Here is a 19,242-nt window from a genome sequence, read left to right as displayed (position 1 = left end):
AACTGGAGTGCTTTAAGATTAAATGAGGTTGACAAATCAGCACAATGGCGACTTCACCAGTGTTCGATCGCTAAAAATTTAAATGACATTTGCATTTACTTTGCAAGGATCAAATGCTCACTTAAGTGAAAAGCAGTGCCATCCAGACACAGTGGCGGAGCTAGACATTCCTTCCATCACCAGGGGCAAAGACCCAGAGTTGCTCCCCCCAGGAGACGTTCTCCATCCACACACTTCTGGGCTCTCCATCACAGCGGCGCCCCTCTTGATCTACCACAGAGGCGAGTAGTGCGCGGTAGTAAAGAACGCAGAGCACGGTAGTAAATAAATATTTTTTCTAGGGCTGCAGAAAGTAACGATTGATCCCTCGATTAATCGTTAATTTTTTTTGATCGAACAAAATAATTTTGATCGATCAAAGTTCTTTTGATCCGTACTCACCTCTCCCCTGGCTTCCGGGTCTTCTGTCAGAGATCCGGTGACGTCACCGGACTTGGGGGGGGGCATCCACAAACTCCCTGCACCCCAGCCCTTCATCTTCCTCTTGCTCCTGCTTGCCTCCCTCCGATTCAGATGCCACCACATGAGGGGAGCGGGCCCTCTCCTGTGTCTGTTGCGGCCTGAATGGGAAAAAGTGGCGGAACGCCAGGGTCCGGTCAATGCGACCTTGGCAGTTCCACCCATGCTAGTAGTGTAGAGGTAACGGCAGTGCCAGAGCTAGAGAAAGCGGGGTCCGGCATGAGCCGCTGAGACCGACCACCATTTTAAAATAGCGCTTGGGATGAATAGCCCCTATACCTGCAGCTGGGACTCAAGAGGTTAAAGGCCTCTAATAATCCAGCCAAAAGTTTGCTTGTCTCTTATAATGGAATTATCTCTGTAAAACGGTTACATTTGCACTATATCCCAATACTCGCATCCATACGCAACTCTCTCCAGTTAACTGTGTGAGATCACCGCCTTTAAATTAATCATGACAGGTGGCAAAGGGGTAATTAATAAAATGACTAATTGCTTAAAAAACAAAGTAACAGTCTTAATATTCTTTTGATCCGTACTCTGGGAAGTCTGCAAATTGGCGGCATTTGACAAAACACATGCATGAAAAGTAAACATTACGTAATAGGGTTCAGGGCCCAGCTGGGAAGAACAAAACAGGGCTGACATAAATAACAGCGGCTCTCATCTGGGTCCGGGTCAAACAGTCGTCAGCTTAATGAAGTCATAAGGCTCCATCGTTCATTCGGCAATTGTATTTATCTTTGGTAAACAACGCCGAGCCGGGGCATCCACACCAAGAACAAAACGTCTCACTTGAAAGCAGGAAAACGACTATGAAGCACCGGCCATTGGATTACAGATCAGATGTTCCAATGGCCTGGTGCCCAACCTGCAGCCTGAGGGCCAATCACGGCCCTCGGGCCCCAGCAGTCAGTTGTGGGAGCATGAAGTTGTAAACGGGCCTTTAATAACAATAATTTCTAGTACCGGCACGTAACATGTCCCTAGTCTCTGGCCATCTCCTACAGCAGGGGTGGGCAAACTCCAGCCCTCCCACTGTGGTGAACTGACAAATCCCACCATACATCCGTCTCTGGGAGTCATGTCCGTAGCTGTGAGACTTGTGGAACTACAAATCCCATGAAACATTGCAAGAGTCTCACAGCTACAGGCATGGCTCCCAGAGACAGATGCATGGTGGGATTTGTAGGTTCACCACAGCTGGAGGGCCGAAGTTTTCCCACCTCTATCCTACAGCATGATTTCAGTCTCCAACCCCCTGTAGAGCAGTCTCTGACCATTTCCCCTAGTACATCTTCCAGAAGAACTCTGGGCACAAATGTTCTAAAGCCTTGCAGTGGGTCTACCCCATGCATTGCAAGGGTTAAGTGCTTGTTTTCATCTAGGTACAAAAACAAGAAGAAGAAATGCTCACCTGAACAGCGGAGAAGGCTGGCTGCTAGACCTGTCCCTGGAGCCTCTCTCCCCCTCTGCTCCAGTGGTCTAAGGCCCCCCGGGTCATTACATCCAATACAGTGTATAGAATGTGAGGACGCCAAAGGACATACCATCGCTGGAGAGGAGGAGAAGACAGGCTGCAGGGACCGGCACAGCATAGTTACATAGTATTTGAGGCTGAATAAAGACATAAGTCGATCAAGTCTAACCTATTGCGTGTGTGATGTGGGCAATTCGTTGTTTGTTATTTTCGTCCATAGATGAAATAAAAGCACTTTAATGGGCCTACCCCCACACGGCAAGGGTTAAGAACATTTGTGCCCAGAGTTAATCTTTCAGCCTATGGCAGTCTTCTGTAGCAATAAATATTATATGCGGCCCTTTGGTGCTTGAATTGCGGCCTTCAGGCCCCAGCAGTAGGAGCCATAGTTTGTAAAGGGGCCTTTAATAACTGTGGTCTCTAGCAATACATGGAACAGGTCCCCATTCTCTGACCATCTACTACAGCATGATTTCAGTCTCCAGTCACTCCTATAGAACAGTCTCTGACCATTTCCTCCAGTCAGTCTTCAAACTATGACAGTCTTCTATAGTAAACTATTGAATATAACCTATTATGTGGCTCTATAGTGTTTGAAGCCCTCGGGCCCCAGTAGTCAGAGCAAAGATTTGTAAAGGAGCCTTTAATAGTAATGATCACTAGTACTTTCATGTAACAAATCCCTACCAGACCACACCTGCAGAGCAGTCTCTGACCATCTCCTCCAGTAAGTCTTCAGTCTACAACAGTCTTTTGAACCTTCACATATATTATATTATATGCGGCCCTTTGGAGATGTCAGGGGCCCCATCTGAGACCCCTTTATACCTTAGTAAGTTGGTAGTCACTGATCTTATGTGAGTAGCAACTGATACCATACAGCACATGAAAGTCAGTTGGCTCAGCACACATGTGAAGTGTTAGCTTTCCATCACAATTATGGGCCCCTTAACATCATACCAATCCACGGAAGTACCCACATGCATGGTATAGTGCAGTAGGTCACATTCTCATGCATTGCATTGAAACATCCCAGTCAGTTAGAATGAGTTGCTAATGCACAGCAATGAAAGAAACACTAGATATGCACGGCAGCGCATTGCATGTGCTTGGTGGTATGCTAAAGGTCGGGTTAGTTGGCACCTAAGGTAGTTGATCGTTGGGTGCCTTTATAAATGAATGCAAGATGCCATGCAAAGTGCAGCGCATTACCATGTGTTTTGGTATTCATAACCCACCCATCCATCAATGGTGAAAAATAGGGCCCATGTACACCTTTGGCGATCTGCTGTTGAAGTACACATGGTTTTATGCAGTGCAGTGAGTTGGAACAGCCCATTTGAATAAAATGTGTTGGCAATGCACCAAAACATCCCATAAAAGAATACAATTATGAACCCACACTTTTTTTTTTGCAATAAGCACACTGCAGCACATTTGCATTTCCTCTATGTGCCATTAAAAAAAGGATGGTGCTGCAACAGTGTGAATGGACCCTATAGCTGGCCATACACCTTAAGATTGTATGCTCCGTGTGGACAAAACAAACACACACCTCTCTAGCATGAATGGAGGAATCTCCTATTGCAGAGGTATGCAACCATGGCACGCCAGCTGTTCAGGAACTACAACTCCCATGATGCATTGCAAGACACTGACAGCTACAGGCATGACTCCCAGAGTGAGACGCACAATAAGATTTGTAGTCGCACCACAGCTGACGTGCCGGGGTTCCCCATCTCTGGTTTATATTGTATTCAGACAACCCTTGCCCATGCCGTCAGAATAACTGAACAGTGACTGTAGATACTTGGTTCTCAACTGGTAGGTCGTGACCCAAAGGTGGGTCATAACCCCGTGTTTAGTGGGTTGCCGCATGTCTTCCACTTTTCTAGGCTAGAGGCTCCTCAGCCTTCCCCTAGCACAGCACTGTCAGTTCCTGTGCCTAGTAGCCATTCAGAATATGCTGCCCTGCACCGAGTGTCAGCTTGAGGTGGGATAGGATGGGGCTACGGCCACGAGGGAGCTCCATCCATATGTGCATTGTTTACCGCTCCTTTACATGCCCTGTAGTGGTGCCTGGACCAGAGCGACGTCACTTTGTGGCTCCCGGCACCTCTACAGGACATGCAAGGGAGCTGTACAAGCAATGCACATATGGATGGAGCTTCGTCACAGCACAGCAGCCCACACTGGACAACAGGCTGAGATCCAATCTAGTTCTCGCAAGGTAGGGGGACTGGATGGATCTTAAAAAAGAAAAAGAAAGATAGTCCTGGAGCAAAAGAAAAGAAAAATAGGCGAAAGGACTACATGACAGGGTGGACAGGGAACTCGGAAGTACGGGGTTTAGTGTTAAAGGGGGATGGTCACTTACCTGATTGGCCGGTTTCAAGAGTTGCAGGAGGGCCTCCTTAGTGGTCTGGAGGGGGGTGGAGTAGTACTGGTTCAGTCTGGATTTGCCACACGGCAAGCAAGCTTCCCGCCCACCAGCTCCTTTTTTCGTTCTCTCGCACTAGTTGCGTACAGGTTCCTGTCTGTTTGCACTAATGGTCCTGAGGTCTGTGTTGGCTGTGTTTTTGGTTGAGTCATTTTGGTGGTTACAGGGACTCGTCTCAGGTGTGTAGTCCTTGGCGGATTCTTCAGTAAAGAGGTCTAAGTCTTAGTTTTACAAGGTCTCTGCAGTTTCTCATATTTGTCCCTGAGTCGGTGTGTTGCGGCTAGGGACCAGTGTTTAAGTGGTTTGCAGAGACCGACAATCTCAGTAAAAAGGTGCCTTCACAGACCTCAGATATAGTTAGAGATATTATATATCTCTATTTATTATCTCTGTTATCTCTGTTATTTATACACACCCTGTTTCACTTGAAATTTGTAATAAAAGGCTGCTACAGCCATTTTAACTCCAATCTCGAGTGTGGTGTCTTAATTGGGAGGTGGGGATTATTGGAGGGTGGTGGCATAGTAGCATGGGAGTTTGGGTGTAAAATTGTTATGGGACTATGTTCTACCTTGTCAAGTGTGTATGTGAGAATGTCCGAGTGTGTGACATTGTGTCTGTGGTTGTGTGCGTCCGTCAGTGTTTTTGAGGGCTTGTTCACACTAGTACAATGCGTTAATCGCACAGTCCTGTGCTAGAGTACCACGCAAATTGCACCTACTACGCGTTCTGCTGTGGGAGGTATGTTGCATTGCCATTTATTGGAATGGTACCCCAAAACGCACCTCCCACCCACAGTTCAATCGCCCGCACCGGAACGCGCAGTACCGCAATGCGGTGCGTTCCTTTGCAGTGAGACTTGGATGGCGACTTAATGACCGAGGACAAATGTAGGTCCGCAGGTTACACAGGCCAAGAACCACTGCTGTAGATGTTTTGCCACAGTCAATATTGAGCCAACAATTTTCTTCCTGGCTCCTTCAAAAACTCATGCATCTAATTCTGGGCGGTTTTCCAAGAAAGGGCCACAATTTGTATTCCTGTCTGGCTAGTTTAATACTTCAGTGACATTGCCTAATACTGCTCACTTAACTTGAGCTCAGGATGCTATAAAGCAGGGGTAGCCAAACTCCGGCCCTCCAGCTGTGGTGAAACTACAAATCTCATAATGCCTCTTCCTCTGGAAGTTATGTATGTGGCGGTCAGTGTCTTGCAATGCCATATGGGACTTTTAGTTCCATCACAGCTGGAGTACCAAGGTTGCCCCAGCCATGGTAAAGAGGGGTTTTTCTTGTTAGCCAGGTGGGGAACAAATTCTTAAAGGAGAACTATGGGGTCAGGGGTTTTCTATGGGGGGACAATCTAGCGTCCTCCCGTTACCCTAAGCTCAGTATACCGTGATCTACAGCTCGCGGTATACTGAGGCGCCGCAGCGGATCACGACATCCGCCCAGCTGCGTGAGTGACAGCTGGCTCTGCCTATCTAGAGGCAGAGCCAGCTGTACCTGCCCCCTCCCCCGTCCGTTCCACCAGTCAGCGCTGGCGGGGAGGGGGGAATCCAGCCCCTCCCGTCATGGCAGAGAGCTGTGACAGGATCGAGAGGTGAGCGAACGCCGGTATGTGTTCGCTCACTTCCCGATCTATTGAGCCGACCTGTGACAGTCTCATTGTCACAGGTCGGCTAGAACTAGGAGGGGAGTGGAAATCACTCATCTCATAGTTCTCCTTTAAAGGTGCCTGGCCATATTTAGGGTTCATTCACATTGTTGCACATTACATCAATGCGTTGCCCAAAGTTTGGCTACCCCGCTATAAAAGCATTCAGCCCTGCAGTTTATAAGCACCAATATACTAGATACATAAACAGACTGTTCTGGGAAGTGTCACAAGTGCCAGTCTAAAAGAATTCAGGAAGTGAACATGAAATATTCTCACCTCAGGTTTTCTTCTTCCGGTTCTAAACCTTCCAAACCGTCGTCCACTAAAAACACAAGAAAACCCAGACTGGTAAGGCAATGCTACTCAACACATCATCTTGTAAAAGGAAAAAGCGAGAAAGAAATCCAAAAAACAAAATTTTATAGCAATTTGCAGTACTGTATATGGTAAAGATAATTATTATAAAAAGCCAAAAAACTTTGTACCCTCCCTACGTTGGATAAAGGGAGGGTTATAACCCCAGTCAGCTTTTTTGCCATCTGTATCCCACTGGATGCATTTTCTTTTTCTTCCTTCCTTCCGCCCCCCCCCTTAGTTTCCAAGTGACAGAAACCCCTGTTGTCTCCAGGACGGTTGTCCCCATTGGAAGTTTTAACACCTATTCCCATTATGGTGACAACCCAGAATCTTCCTAAAGGGGATACAGACAGCAATACAAACAATGTTGTCATTTTCTGATCCATCAATGTTGACTATACCCTGCACAACAAATAATTAACCTCTGGTGACATGTGCCAGTTTTTGAGTCCATAATTTCAGATTGTAAGCTATTATGGGCAGGGCCCTTCTTACTAGCTTGTCTTGATTTGTATTTAAATGTCTTCCTTATATTGTAAAGTGCTATGCAAACTGTTGGTGCTATATAAATCCTGTATAATGATAATAATAATATCATCATCTTGTTTAAACCCTGAAGGGAGAGATCTCCGAAAAGATTTGGCTGTTCTTTGCCATCTATGAACCATTCCATTAATAAACATTTTTGAACTCTACCGTCTAGTATGGAGTTTCTATTGGACTATATATGCATATACAGTATCTTCAATCCTGGATTCCCTTGTATGTGGGACATATGGAGGAGGCGGGGCCTGCCTCCTCTTACATCACTGGCCAGCGACCTAAGAGCAGGTGGGACTAGTGATGCAAGAGAAGGCGGGGCCCGTCGATAACAGAGGAGGCGGGGCCTGGGGACAACAGAGGCGTTGACAGGTAAGAGACCTCAGACCCTGCAGAGCCCACTATAGAGAGTCTATGGCGGGCTCTGCAGGGTCACTCTCCGCTGGGGCTCTGCAAGTGGCATAACTAGCAATCACGGGGCCCCATACAAAATTTTGCTATGGGGCCCTGTGATTTCTAGTTACGCCCCTGGACATGAGGCTTTTGTTGCATCACCGGAGCCTTGGTGCTTTATTATGTTCCGACTGATCCGAATATATGAATCCAGCACATCACCTGTACTTGTTCTGGAGCAATAAAAAAAAAACTGACAGGGGCTCTAATCTCTTTTCACTCTATCCAAAAAACAAACAAGTTTTGGCTTTATTTCGACTTAAGCTTTGGATAAAGTAGGGCAGGGTAAAACTAGACCCCTAATGTCGCCTTTGCAGCCAATTGGATCTGATCAAGCACAACTATCTTGTTGTGCATATCCTGAACCCTATTCCCACATCTGATCCAGAGGAAGGCAAAAAAACAAACCCAGTATAAAGCATGGTCCAATTTGCTCAACAGGGGGGGGAAAACGTTCCTGCTTCCGAAAAGCATATTACATGGATCAACAATCTCTGATGTTTTTAATAAAAAAAAAAAAAAGAAGAAGAACATTAATCTCCAGTTTTATTCGGCTCATTTAGGAATGCATCCAGCATTTTGTTTCTAACAAGCAACATTTTCACAGCTCCTGTAAAGAAGCCTTTCCATATACGGAGGTTGAACCTCTTGCCCTGCAGAAGCAATTTTATATTATTGTTCTTGGTTTTAGATACATTTAGAGTTGAATCAATTTTATTGAAAAATACACATGTAGTGCTACCCCCGTAGGAACCGCTGATGCCCAGTTCATTTCTAGTCTGTCTAGGGCAGGGGTAGCCAAATGGGAGGCTGAATGGCACCCAGCCCAATTCCATGGATAATCTGAGCACATGGCAAATGCAACTAGCATATGTACTCTATCCCAGCATGCACCACTGTGAGAGAAGTCCAGTGATTGGCTGCGGTACTGTACATACACTACAGTGTTTCCCATTGGTTGTCCCACCATATGACAGAGTCCAACTGCACCCAGGGGGGTACAGACAAGGCTAGACAACTGGGATTAACTATATAATTGTCACTACAAATCGAGCCAGGCTGTCTACAGCCCTGGCTATCACTAAATGTCTAGTAGCCACATCACAGAAAGTGATGGGGGCTACCACATCACAATATGAGAACATTTCTTGTGAGAATGTAAAATAGAAATACAATGGTCCAGTAGCGATAGCATATTTGACCCCAAACGGTCAAATAAGTATACAAGATATCGTACAGGCATGGAATCTGGATGCAAGCTAGACTGTTATCTGCTGCAATATACCATAAAGAGGGGTGAGGGAGAACGAATTCCAAGCCCCCAACCAATTCCCAATGTAAGCAGATAACATATCTACATGAAAAATAAGATGGGGACAACACTGTAACCACCACTAGCTGATTAGTAGGTGGAAGTAATAGTCCTGACAAAGAAAAGAAAGACCAGACAGTGTAAGACCGAGAGGGGCCTACCAAGAATGGGGGGGGGGGGGGGGGGGGGGGTGTAGAGGGCACCTCCCTGAAATGAGGACACCTCCCTGAAATGGCTTCTTTCAGGTCGGGATCCCCCCTGCTAAGCTAAACTCCTGTTTGTAGAGAGGACACAGTGACACACCAAGCTAAAATCCTGTTTGTAGAGAGAGGACACATTTACCAGAGCACCTGCTGCACTGTAAGTGGAAAGGGAAACTTAGTTACTTGTTTCTGAGGGGAACTTTCTTTCAGTTACACACTTGTTCCCTCAGTGATGTGTCCTCCATTCTATTGCAGGTAAGGGAGATGATTCTTATAAGCATAACTGGGACTATAATAGATTGAACTGGTCTAGCTAATGTTCCAGTGACAAGCGAAAGTAAATGCAGTGTGATTATAGGACAGGTGGCATCTTCCTTAGTGCAGCTTTGGTGGGGGATGTTCCCAGCAGACAGAGCACATTCTGATTCTGCATTTGGATGTTAATCGCAATAATTCTGTACTGTACCTGCACAGTTTTATGCTTTAAATACTGTATTATTGTTTAGTCAGTTACACACTTGTTCCCTCAGTGATGTGTCCTCCATTCTATTGCAGTTCATATTAAAAAGCACCCTAATTTCACCCAACCCCGATCGCACTGTGGAGTTTATTCGTCAGGAGTGCAACAAGAGCAAAGCAGAAAACAGAAATAGGCATAGAAGAAGGGAGGGGTAGTAAGAGAGGGGGTCCAATCTGAACCTGGGAGTTACACGCCGCATGGTGGCAGAACGGGATTCTAAGGCAAGGTTTGACAAGTTATAAAAAGGAGCAAAGCTCCTGTGAGGTCGAGAAATGCAACCACACACTCCATTGGGTCATAAATTTAGAAAAAAAAGTACCAGTATCGGTGGCCATGAGTTCCTCCAGGTTTTAGATACATTTAGGAAGAAAATAAAAATTAATCTAAAAAAGGACTTTGGTGTAATTTATCTCCTGGACACATTGTACATTTTAAAAAAAAAAGTCTTAAATCGGCATATAAATCCCGTGTATTTCATACATACTTTATGACAATGCTCCCTGCTCTGCTATAGACTGCAGTTTAATTCTCAGATTATTACTGAGCAGCAGGACTTCCCTAGAGAGAAGTATTTTCTATGGTAAAAGTGTATGAGAACATCCAGCTGTTTCCCTGACCAATAGAATGCAGATTAGAATAAAACAAAATCAGGCTTTTAGCTGCTGTGACGGCATCTGCCAAGCAAATAATCTTACGTCCACATACTTAGACAGCGGATTACGAATTCTGCACAGAGCTTAAAGAGGAACTCTAAGCAAACAGCTTAATATTTCAGTTTAACACAAATGCTCACCATTTCATATGCCAAAAGAGTTTGTAATTTCATAGTGATTCGTTACCATTACATTGTTGGTGAGCAGTGGCGTAACAATAGTCATAGGAGCCCAAGCAGCTGCTATGGGGCCTGGAGCAGGAGATGGGCCCATTAGAGAGGGTGATGCGGGAAAACTAAACCGTGAGGTTTCCAGTATAGAAAGGCTGAAGTCAGACCTCTGGATGGTCCAGTCACAGATCCCACTCCATGCATTCTAAAGGACTTCTTATCTATCTTAGCAGTGTAGATGCATTGCCAGGGGCGGGCCTAAGGAATAAAAGGGCCCTGGAGCAGGATTTTATCTTGGGGCGCCCCCCCTAGCGGTCTCTGTTCCAGAGGTGCTTACACTATTATTATTATTATTATACATTTATATATCTCCGACATACTGCAGTGCTGTACAGAGAACACTGAGCCAGTCACATGAGTTTCTGTACAGAGGAGCTTACACTCTAATGCAGAATGGCAGCCGCTGTAGGAGGGACTACAAATGCCAGCAATATATTATACAGCAATGCAGAACAGTATACGCACTGGACTGAAACCCCACAGATCCTTCTGGAAATCCTGCAGAGCCTACCTGAGACCCCACACAGCCCACCATAGATCCTGCACAGCCCACGGAGACTCTATGGTGTCCTTTCTCAATAAATCCAATTTTTTTTCTAGACTCTCTATGGTGTGCTTTCAGGGTCAAAGGTGGGCTGATCGGGGTCCCTTTCCCCGCACGCAGCTCTTCTTAGGAATCACCTGCTCTTGTAATCAGACAGCAGCAGCTGTCAGAATAACCATACGGCGCATGCAGCTTATTGGCCGCAAGCGCCGGTCAGCCAAAGATTTTCCAACCAGCTCCTTTGATCTTCTGATCGAGCGATGCCAGGAAGAAAGGTGCCAACAGGAGCACCCGCTGTGCGAATTAATTTTGCATAGTGTGTACCCTACTTTAGCCGTGGGTCTAAAGTTTTGCTATGTGGACCCTATAATCTGTAGTTATGCCCCAGTTTATGACCCTTTTGTGGGTGTACAGTTCTGCTGGGAGTGCAGTGCTTCTCATGAAAACACAAGAAAAGACCTTACCCGCACTGCAAGGGTTAACTGCTCTTTTTTTATAGGGGTATTTTATACAATTTATGTTTTTGTGTCTGGGTACCTAAAATTTTTGGTCTTGTGAGTAAATTGTATAGAATCAGATGCGGTACTAAATTTACCAACCCATTTTCTTAAAGTTAAAGCAATAAGCATTCTATATAGTGGAATCTATGAAAGCTGATATGACAATTGAACCAGTACAAAAGTCCATAGGATAGACTTACATGTTATATGCTGTCCTGATATGTACACAGGTCCACTTCCAGATTCAAGCATGAATGTAACAGGAGAGGTTAACTCCATGCCGTGTAGATTAACCTGCAAATACAGCAAAATGGAATATCAATTGTCTAATAGTTCTGTACAAACACATGACTAAGGTAGCTCAGAGGTCCCCCTTTTACTGGCACCACCCCCTTTACCTTCGATTCCCCATCCCCTTCCTTCGATTCCCCATCCCCTTCCTTCGAATTAACACACTACACCAGGGTTGGAGTATAAATGGCCACAGCAGCCTTTTATTACAGAACTTTATAAATAACAACAATAACCAAATAACCGTACAGTAGGACTTGCTAGGTTTCAAGGTCCTTGAAGGCACTATAACGATCCAAAATCAGACCAGTGTCTGCGGGCACCTTTCTTAAACCAGAATGACCCCAGCCGCCATACACCGCCTCGGGGACGTAATTAAATTGCCCGCAGACCCACCGTGGTCCCCATTACCAGGTCATAACGTTTGACCTTACCACCACAGAAGGCCACCCACACCACCGATGGGTCCCCCCGTCAAATTATCCAACCCAGACAAATGCCTTCAAGGATCCAAATCGCCATAGTGCTGCGACAAACTTCGACACCACTAAAACCATACCATGAGTCCGTTCCTTCTCCTGGTCACGCTGGCTCCTGGAACTCCTCCTTCCCGGATACTCTCCAAAGCCCCTCCTGTAAAGCCTTCTCCTCCAATCCTGTGAGTATCCCTCCTCTAATTAACTCCTCCTTTTTTCTTTAACCCTTTCCTCTCCTGGTTCCCTTTCCCACCTTCGTCATGTAGGCCTTTCGCTTATTACACTTCGTTCCATAGCTCCCGGCCTGTCTTTTATCTGATAGGGGTTTGAGTCCAGAAAATGTTGAGGGGTATCAAGGTAGGACATGTTAACTGTTCCAAGCAAAATCCTCTGCAAGTCCTCTCTGCCTCCAGCACTCCATCTACCAATAACCTCCATATTGCTTTATCTCACACACCCCAAAATACTTTCATTACTCTATACACACCTGGCACATCTCCCCATCACCCCAGTGTCAAGCCTTTCCACCCCAGTGTCAAGCCTTTCCACCCCATTAACCCAATGCGGCTAAAATAACACTACTTATTACATTGCTCCCCAAATTTAATAGGACCCCATGTTAGAAGCCTTTAGGTGGCCATACACGTATAAAGTTGTGAAAACCAGCAATTCATGATTGATTAAAATAATGAACCATGTAGCGTATACATGGTTCATAGATATGATCTAACAATCTTTAAAAAAATCATCATTTAATGGATCTTCATTATGATCAGTTGTCTTACATGTGCATATTCATTTGGTCAGAAACAATCAGAATTCCTCTATGGCTGATCAACTTGACAGTGTTGAAATCAGTCAAAAGCTTAATAAAATCAGCTGAAGAGGGGATGGTCTGTGGTTTACGATTATTCAATTTAATCATTTTAGTTAAATCAAATGATCGTATTAATATGTGGTCACCTTTTGTGTCCAAAAAATGCACATTTTCTCTTTCCCCCACATGGTTAACGTGACCCTGCAGCCTTTACCCTCGCAACCAACATGGTTTTATTATGTACTCCGTCCAGTAATCTCCTATGCAACATATTAACAGAACCTCTAACTAGACATGTGCACTGCCAAAAAATTTGTTTAGTTTTGTTTCGTTTTAAATTCGCATTTGTGTTATTTCGTTTTTTGGGATTCGGGTGTGAAAGTCAATTCGGACAAAATTTGGTAGCGGTAGGTCGAACGTTCGTTTCGTTTTCTGTTCTTATTCGTTTCTTATTCGTTTCGTTCATGACATTTGAGGGGGAAAAAATATTTTTCTCCTTCTCTAATGTCACTTTGCTCCAACGAACGAAACGAATAAGAAACGAACGTTCGAACTACCGCTACCGAATTTCGGAAATTAAATTCAGATTCGTTTGCATTCGTTATGTCTGTAATTCGGATACATCCGAATTTACGAAAATTCGTCCGAATTTCGATTCGGAACGAAACGCACATGTCTACCTCTAACCTCCATCCACCTCAGCACAGACTGAGTCCATGTCTTGAACAATTTGGCCAGTTTGCCCTCCAGTCTGATGCCTGAGCCGCGCATACTCAATGGTTGCTAGAATGCAGGCAAGTGAGCCATAATAACAACCTATGATACTATGGGGCCTCCAGCTTCTTGCCAACCAATGATGTTGTGCAGGCTGCATGGCATCATTGATTGTCAAGACGCTGGCAGCCCCTCAGTGTCATTGGTTGCCAATACGCTTGTGACTCCACAGGATCATTGGTTATATTGTGCCTGTCTTTGTCATTGATTGCAAGGACACTAAGCAGCCCTAGGTTCAGTTTGCTTGGATGTTTGCCAGGCCACACCAGAAATCGAGGCTTAACAAATTTCCAAGTGACTTGAACTCAGGCCAGTTTACTCATCACTAGTCAGGAGCAGGACAAGCTGTGTACAGGGTAATGTATGATCAGACTGAACTCGGGTTCGGGGCAGATACAGACACACAGGTAGAATGCCGAGGTAATCAGTGAAAAAAAAAAAAAGCCTCCATGGGGGCCAGCATTAGGTAGCTAGTAATCACTATACTCTGCTGACTGCTTGAAGACACCCACCCACTAGAGCCGTGGTTCTCAACTAGTGGGTTGTGACCCAAAAGTGGGTTGCTGCCCCGTGTTCAGTGGGTCGCCGCATGCCTTCCACTTCTAGGTGAGAGGCTCCACTGCCTCCCCCTAGTGCTGCAATGTCAGTTCTCGTGCCAAGCAGCCATTCAAAATATGCTGCCCGGCACCGAGTGTCAGCTTGAGGTAGGATAGGATGGGGCAACGGCCACACGGGAGCTCCATCCATTCATACTTGCATTGCTTACAGCTTCCTCACGTGTCCTGTAGAGGTGCCTGGCCCGGAGTGACGTCACATTCTGGCTCCCGGCAACTCTTCAGGGCCTGCAAGGGAGCTGTACAAGCAATGCACATATGGATGGAGCTCAGTCACAGCACAGCAGTCCACACTGGACCCCAGGCTGAGGATCCACTCCAGTTCTCGTAAGGGAGGGAGACTGGGTGGACCTTAAAATTAAAAAATTTTTGCGAGTGTGTATGTGTGTGAGAATGTCTGAGTGTGTGAGATTATGTCTGTGTATGTATGCCAGTGTTTTTGAAGGCCCGTTCACACTAGTACAGTTTGTTAAACTGTACGATGCAATCGCACCTACCATGCATTCTGGTGTGGGAGGTGTGTTGTGTTGCCATTCATTTGAATGGTACCCCAAACGCACCTTCCACCTACAGTTCGTACGCCCTCAAAAGAAACACATGGTACCCTAATGCCGTGCGCTCCATTGCAGTGCGACTTAGGTCGCAACTTAATGACTAAGTATGTGGGTCCTGAGGTTACACTAGTTGAGAACCAGGTGTTCTGACTGTCATGCATGTTCCTGGCAGCCTATCAGAACAAAGATGTGCTAAAAACACTCATGCTAAAGTTACTGCATGAGTGTGCATGTGATTGGCAGCCATTAGTGCAATTCAATACTTACATCTGTAACCAAAGATATTAGGCATCGCCGACTGTCATATGTTAAATTAAAGAAGAGCCCCTTACTCCACCAGGAGCAGTGGCCTAGTTTCAACTGCTTTCTACACCGCCATTTGTTTTACATTTAGATCGTCTGTCGATTAATGAATGTACATAAAAGTTACCATTGGCTGCAATGAAGGCTTTAGAGAAGCAATGACAACAGGGTGTCCTTGAGTTTGATCCGTCTCCACTGCAATAACATGCATTTCATCCTTTGTTGTACCTCCAAGGCAAATCTACTGAATACATCAAATATAAAGCGTTAATATAAATAAAAAGCCAACCATGAAACTGGGCCCTGCCAAACTATAGCTAGCACAATGAAGTCAATACAGCCAAGCTTTGGAAAACTTCTCACAGCAGGTTCTGCTCATATTATTCCATGCTGTACACCTACCTTTGGACGTGGGTGAGGTTTATAGGTTGCTTTGAGCGAGTGGTACCTCAGCCAATAAACAGCTTACCTACATGAACAAACTAAGAGTGTGCTGGCCTTGTGCAATACCTTTAATAAAATGTTCATAAAACACTTTGAATACTTAGAAGGTACTTGAGAAATTACATCTAAAAAACACAGAATCCATCCAAGTCTGGATCCCTCACATCATTAGATGAAGATGACCAACTAAAGACCCATTCAGCCACCTTCTGTCACTGTGGTGCATTTCCATGCCCTAATGAAACAGTGATGGAATTTTTCTGAATGGTTCCTCTAGTTGGGTATGTTTTCTTTTGGCGATTTGAGGGATCCATGCCACACCCAGATACTGTGTTTTGTTTGCCAATTTTCAAGTACCTTTGTGGTCATTTGTTAGAATTTTATTGAAGGTTTTCCATGAGGCAGATGCACTCTTTTGGGGGTTTATGTTGTTTGAACATTTTCCCAATCTGGAGAGAGCTTCAAGGCCAAGAACACTTTTGTCTTATTGTAGTCCTATTGAAATAGGTGAATGAACTTTGAACAATCTGTCCCCAGGTTGAGGCTTATTAGAAAGATGGAAGATTTTAGGTATAATGGAGATTTTGTGACGGGGGAAATGGTGTGGAAGATGGAATGCCAGAGAGAAAATTAGAGCCATTCAGCAGGTGGGGTGGGTTAGGCAGTCTGAATTCAGTGTACCTTAACCCTATTCCTCCATTCATGGGACTGATTGGAAATTTTAGAGACTTTTTTTTAGAGAAGTTTTAGGAAACAACTTTTACAGTATTCAGATGTTGTGGAAACGCATCGGCCTGTTGGACAGACTATCACTGGCAGGAAGAGAAGGGGATCAAAGTGGTCAATTACCAGCTCTGCCACATTCTGACAGCACCAACACCCCCTTTTGTCTTCAGTGCATTCCGTTCCTATTAGCAAGTTACTGTAATGGACAGCCTTGTTGGTCAGTAGTGTGGATAATCCTTACCCCTACCTAGAAGCGTTGGAGCTTTCCCTCTCAGAATGGTCTGGCATTCAACCACGACAGAAAGGTTTGGGAGGCTCCAATAGTTTGTCCCTACCCCCAGTTACAAAGACTCTAAGGGAAAAGAGAAGACCACATTTGATTATATTGGCAGTTATCCATAGTGCTGATGGTGTTCATAGCACTTAAAATGCATTCTTCTAGGGTGCATGCACAGCTGATTAAAGGAAACCTGTAATGAGAAATATGGGAATGCCATTGCCCTCCTCTTTCTGAAATTACTATTTGTCTGGCTGTCTCTGGCTTTATTAGTTCCGAGTCACCGCCCCAAAACAAGTATGCACTAAGTGGAGTCTAAACTCTAAGCTACTAATCCCCACCACCACCACCTACATTGCAATGGAGAATTGCAAGGGCAGACATGTGAAGTTTAGCCCAGGTGGCAAACTCAGCTCCCTCCATAGATAAAGTGGACAAGTGAGCATAGCCAGTCAAAGGTAGAAAGTGTGTTAGCAGCAGGAATAACCGGTGAAAGTAACGGAAGAAAAATCAATGCAGTTACCACAGCCAAGGACTGATAAGCTGCAACATATTACATCTTTGTTACTGGCTACACTAAATACACTTTAGGAAATTATTTTGTAGTTGCTTGGCTTCTATACATACTACTACTCATCCATTAGTACTTTTGAGTTCTGACCCAGAGCACACGTACATACAACGTTACAGCCCATTGTTACATAGTTACATAGTATTTGAGGTTGAATAAAGACACATGTCCATCAAGTCCAACCTATTGTGTGTGTGTGTGTGTGTAAAGATCTCAGAGTCATCTCGTTTTTAGGAGTACTTGTACCCCCATATATTACCGTTTCTCAGGAAATCGTCCAAAAGCTTCTTGAACGATTCCACACTATTAGCTGAAATCACTGCTTGTGGCAACGAGTTCCAGGCCCTAACCGTGCGAACTGAGAAGAATCCCCCTCGCCCCTTGTGTTTGAATTTTTTTTCTACCAGTTTTAGGTGGTGTCCTCTAGTCTTTGTTACAGAATTAATCGTAAAGAGTTTGTTGCTAATGTCGCTATGACTATGGAACATTTTGTACATGAAAATCATGTCCCCCCTTAATCTCCTTAGTTCCAGCGTGAACATATTTAAATTTAGTAACCGTGTCTCATAGCTCTGGTCCTCCATCCCTTTGATGAGTTTGGTCGCCCTTCGCTGGACTTTCTCCAGTTCAAGGACATCTCCTCTGTGTACCGGTGCCCAAAACTGCACCGCATACTCCAGGTGAGGCCCGAACCATTGATGTGTAAAGTGGCAAAATTATAGACTTATCCCTGCAAAACATTCCCTTCTTGATGCAGGACAGGACTCTACTAGCTTTGCTTACCGAAACCTGGCACTGTAATCTATTATTGAGTTTATGGTCTACAGTGACCCCCAAATCTTTCTCCATTTCAGACTTGTCATTTGTGGATTCCTTCAGAACACACAATACCCATAAATGTGTCACGGTGTTGGCTTTCTTGTTATATAGAATTTTTGGGAAGGACCCATGCAATAAAAACAGAATTATTACCAGTCAATTTTTAAGAGTAAAATTAGATCATCTTACCGTCCACAGGCTTAGTAAGTGTAGTATGTAGTCCTTTTTAGACTCAAACATGCATGTCCTGCTTTCGGCACTCAGTTCAGCACCTGAAAATTTAGATTTAGTCAGTCACCTGTTACGTGCTTATTACACATTTATTGCAATGTCTTATTTTTCACAGAACAAAACTTAAGGTACAGATAAAGTGTTTCATTTGTTTGCTGCACAGGCCGAGTTGGACTTCACACTGAAATCCAAAATACACATTAAAAAAAAAAAAATACGATAAGCAAATGTCCCCGAGCATGGTGCTCTCAGGCACCTTCCTATCTATGGCTAGTCTTAGAAAGGAAACACAGGGTTTTTCTCAGCAACAGGGTGGCATCCAGTGGTGCTGTTGGCAGGAGTGGCAAGTATTCCATTTAGTTTTTACAGGTACGTGCTTCTGCTCTTATTCTGTTAACTGCACCATTGGAAATGCAGTTGTGTTCTCTCTGAAAACCTTGAGGGCTCGTTCACACTAGCCAACCCGCTAAAACGGTCAGTTTTAAACAGGCGGCTACTCCGCTCCCCTTTTGAGGTGGTGTGATTCAGAAGTCTCAGTGCACAACTGGCATTGCTCAGTCACCGCTAGGGTTGCCATCTTTTATTCAAGCGAAACACTAGTGCTGCACAGCAATTGTTTATTTTTTGTGGAGAAAAAACAGAGAGAGCAAACCGAGAGCGAGAGAGAGAGCAAACCGAGAGAGCAAACCGAGAGCGAGAGAGAGAGCAAACCGAGAGAGCAAACCGAGAGCGAGAGAGAGAGCAAACCGAGAGAGCGAGAGAGCGAGAGCGAGAGAGCGAGAGCGAGAGCGAGCGAGCGAGCGAGCGAGAGAGAGAGCGAGCGAGCGAGAGAGCGAGCGAGAGAGCGAGCGAGAGAGCGAGAGAGAGAGCGAGAGAGAGAGCGAGAGAGAGAGCGAGAGAGAGAGCGAGAGAGAGAGCGAGAGAGAGAGCGAGAG

General features: G+C 45.0%; 1 protein-coding gene across 1 annotated transcript; it reads right to left on the bottom strand.

Annotated features, from left to right (window-relative positions):
- Window positions 1-484: 484 nt before the first annotated feature.
- Window positions 485-18,348, bottom strand: LOC108802062 (nucleoplasmin ATPase-like; the record flags this gene model as incomplete). Its single annotated transcript, XM_018573954.1, has 6 exons — window positions 485-685; window positions 4,377-4,452; window positions 6,375-6,420; window positions 11,611-11,704; window positions 15,367-15,480; window positions 18,266-18,348. Coding segments are annotated over 6 exons (614 nt in total), but the record flags the coding sequence as incomplete, so codon positions are not given.
- Window positions 18,349-19,242: the final 894 nt, after the last annotated feature.

Source organism: Nanorana parkeri, unplaced genomic scaffold (assembly GCF_000935625.1).
Source record: "Nanorana parkeri isolate BGI_ZX_2015 unplaced genomic scaffold, ASM93562v1 scaffold2639, whole genome shotgun sequence".
In the NCBI taxonomy this organism is placed as follows: Eukaryota; Metazoa; Chordata; class Amphibia; order Anura; family Dicroglossidae; genus Nanorana; species Nanorana parkeri.
Note: the sequence above shows the minus strand (reverse complement) of the source record. Positions and strands in the feature narration are given on the sequence as shown.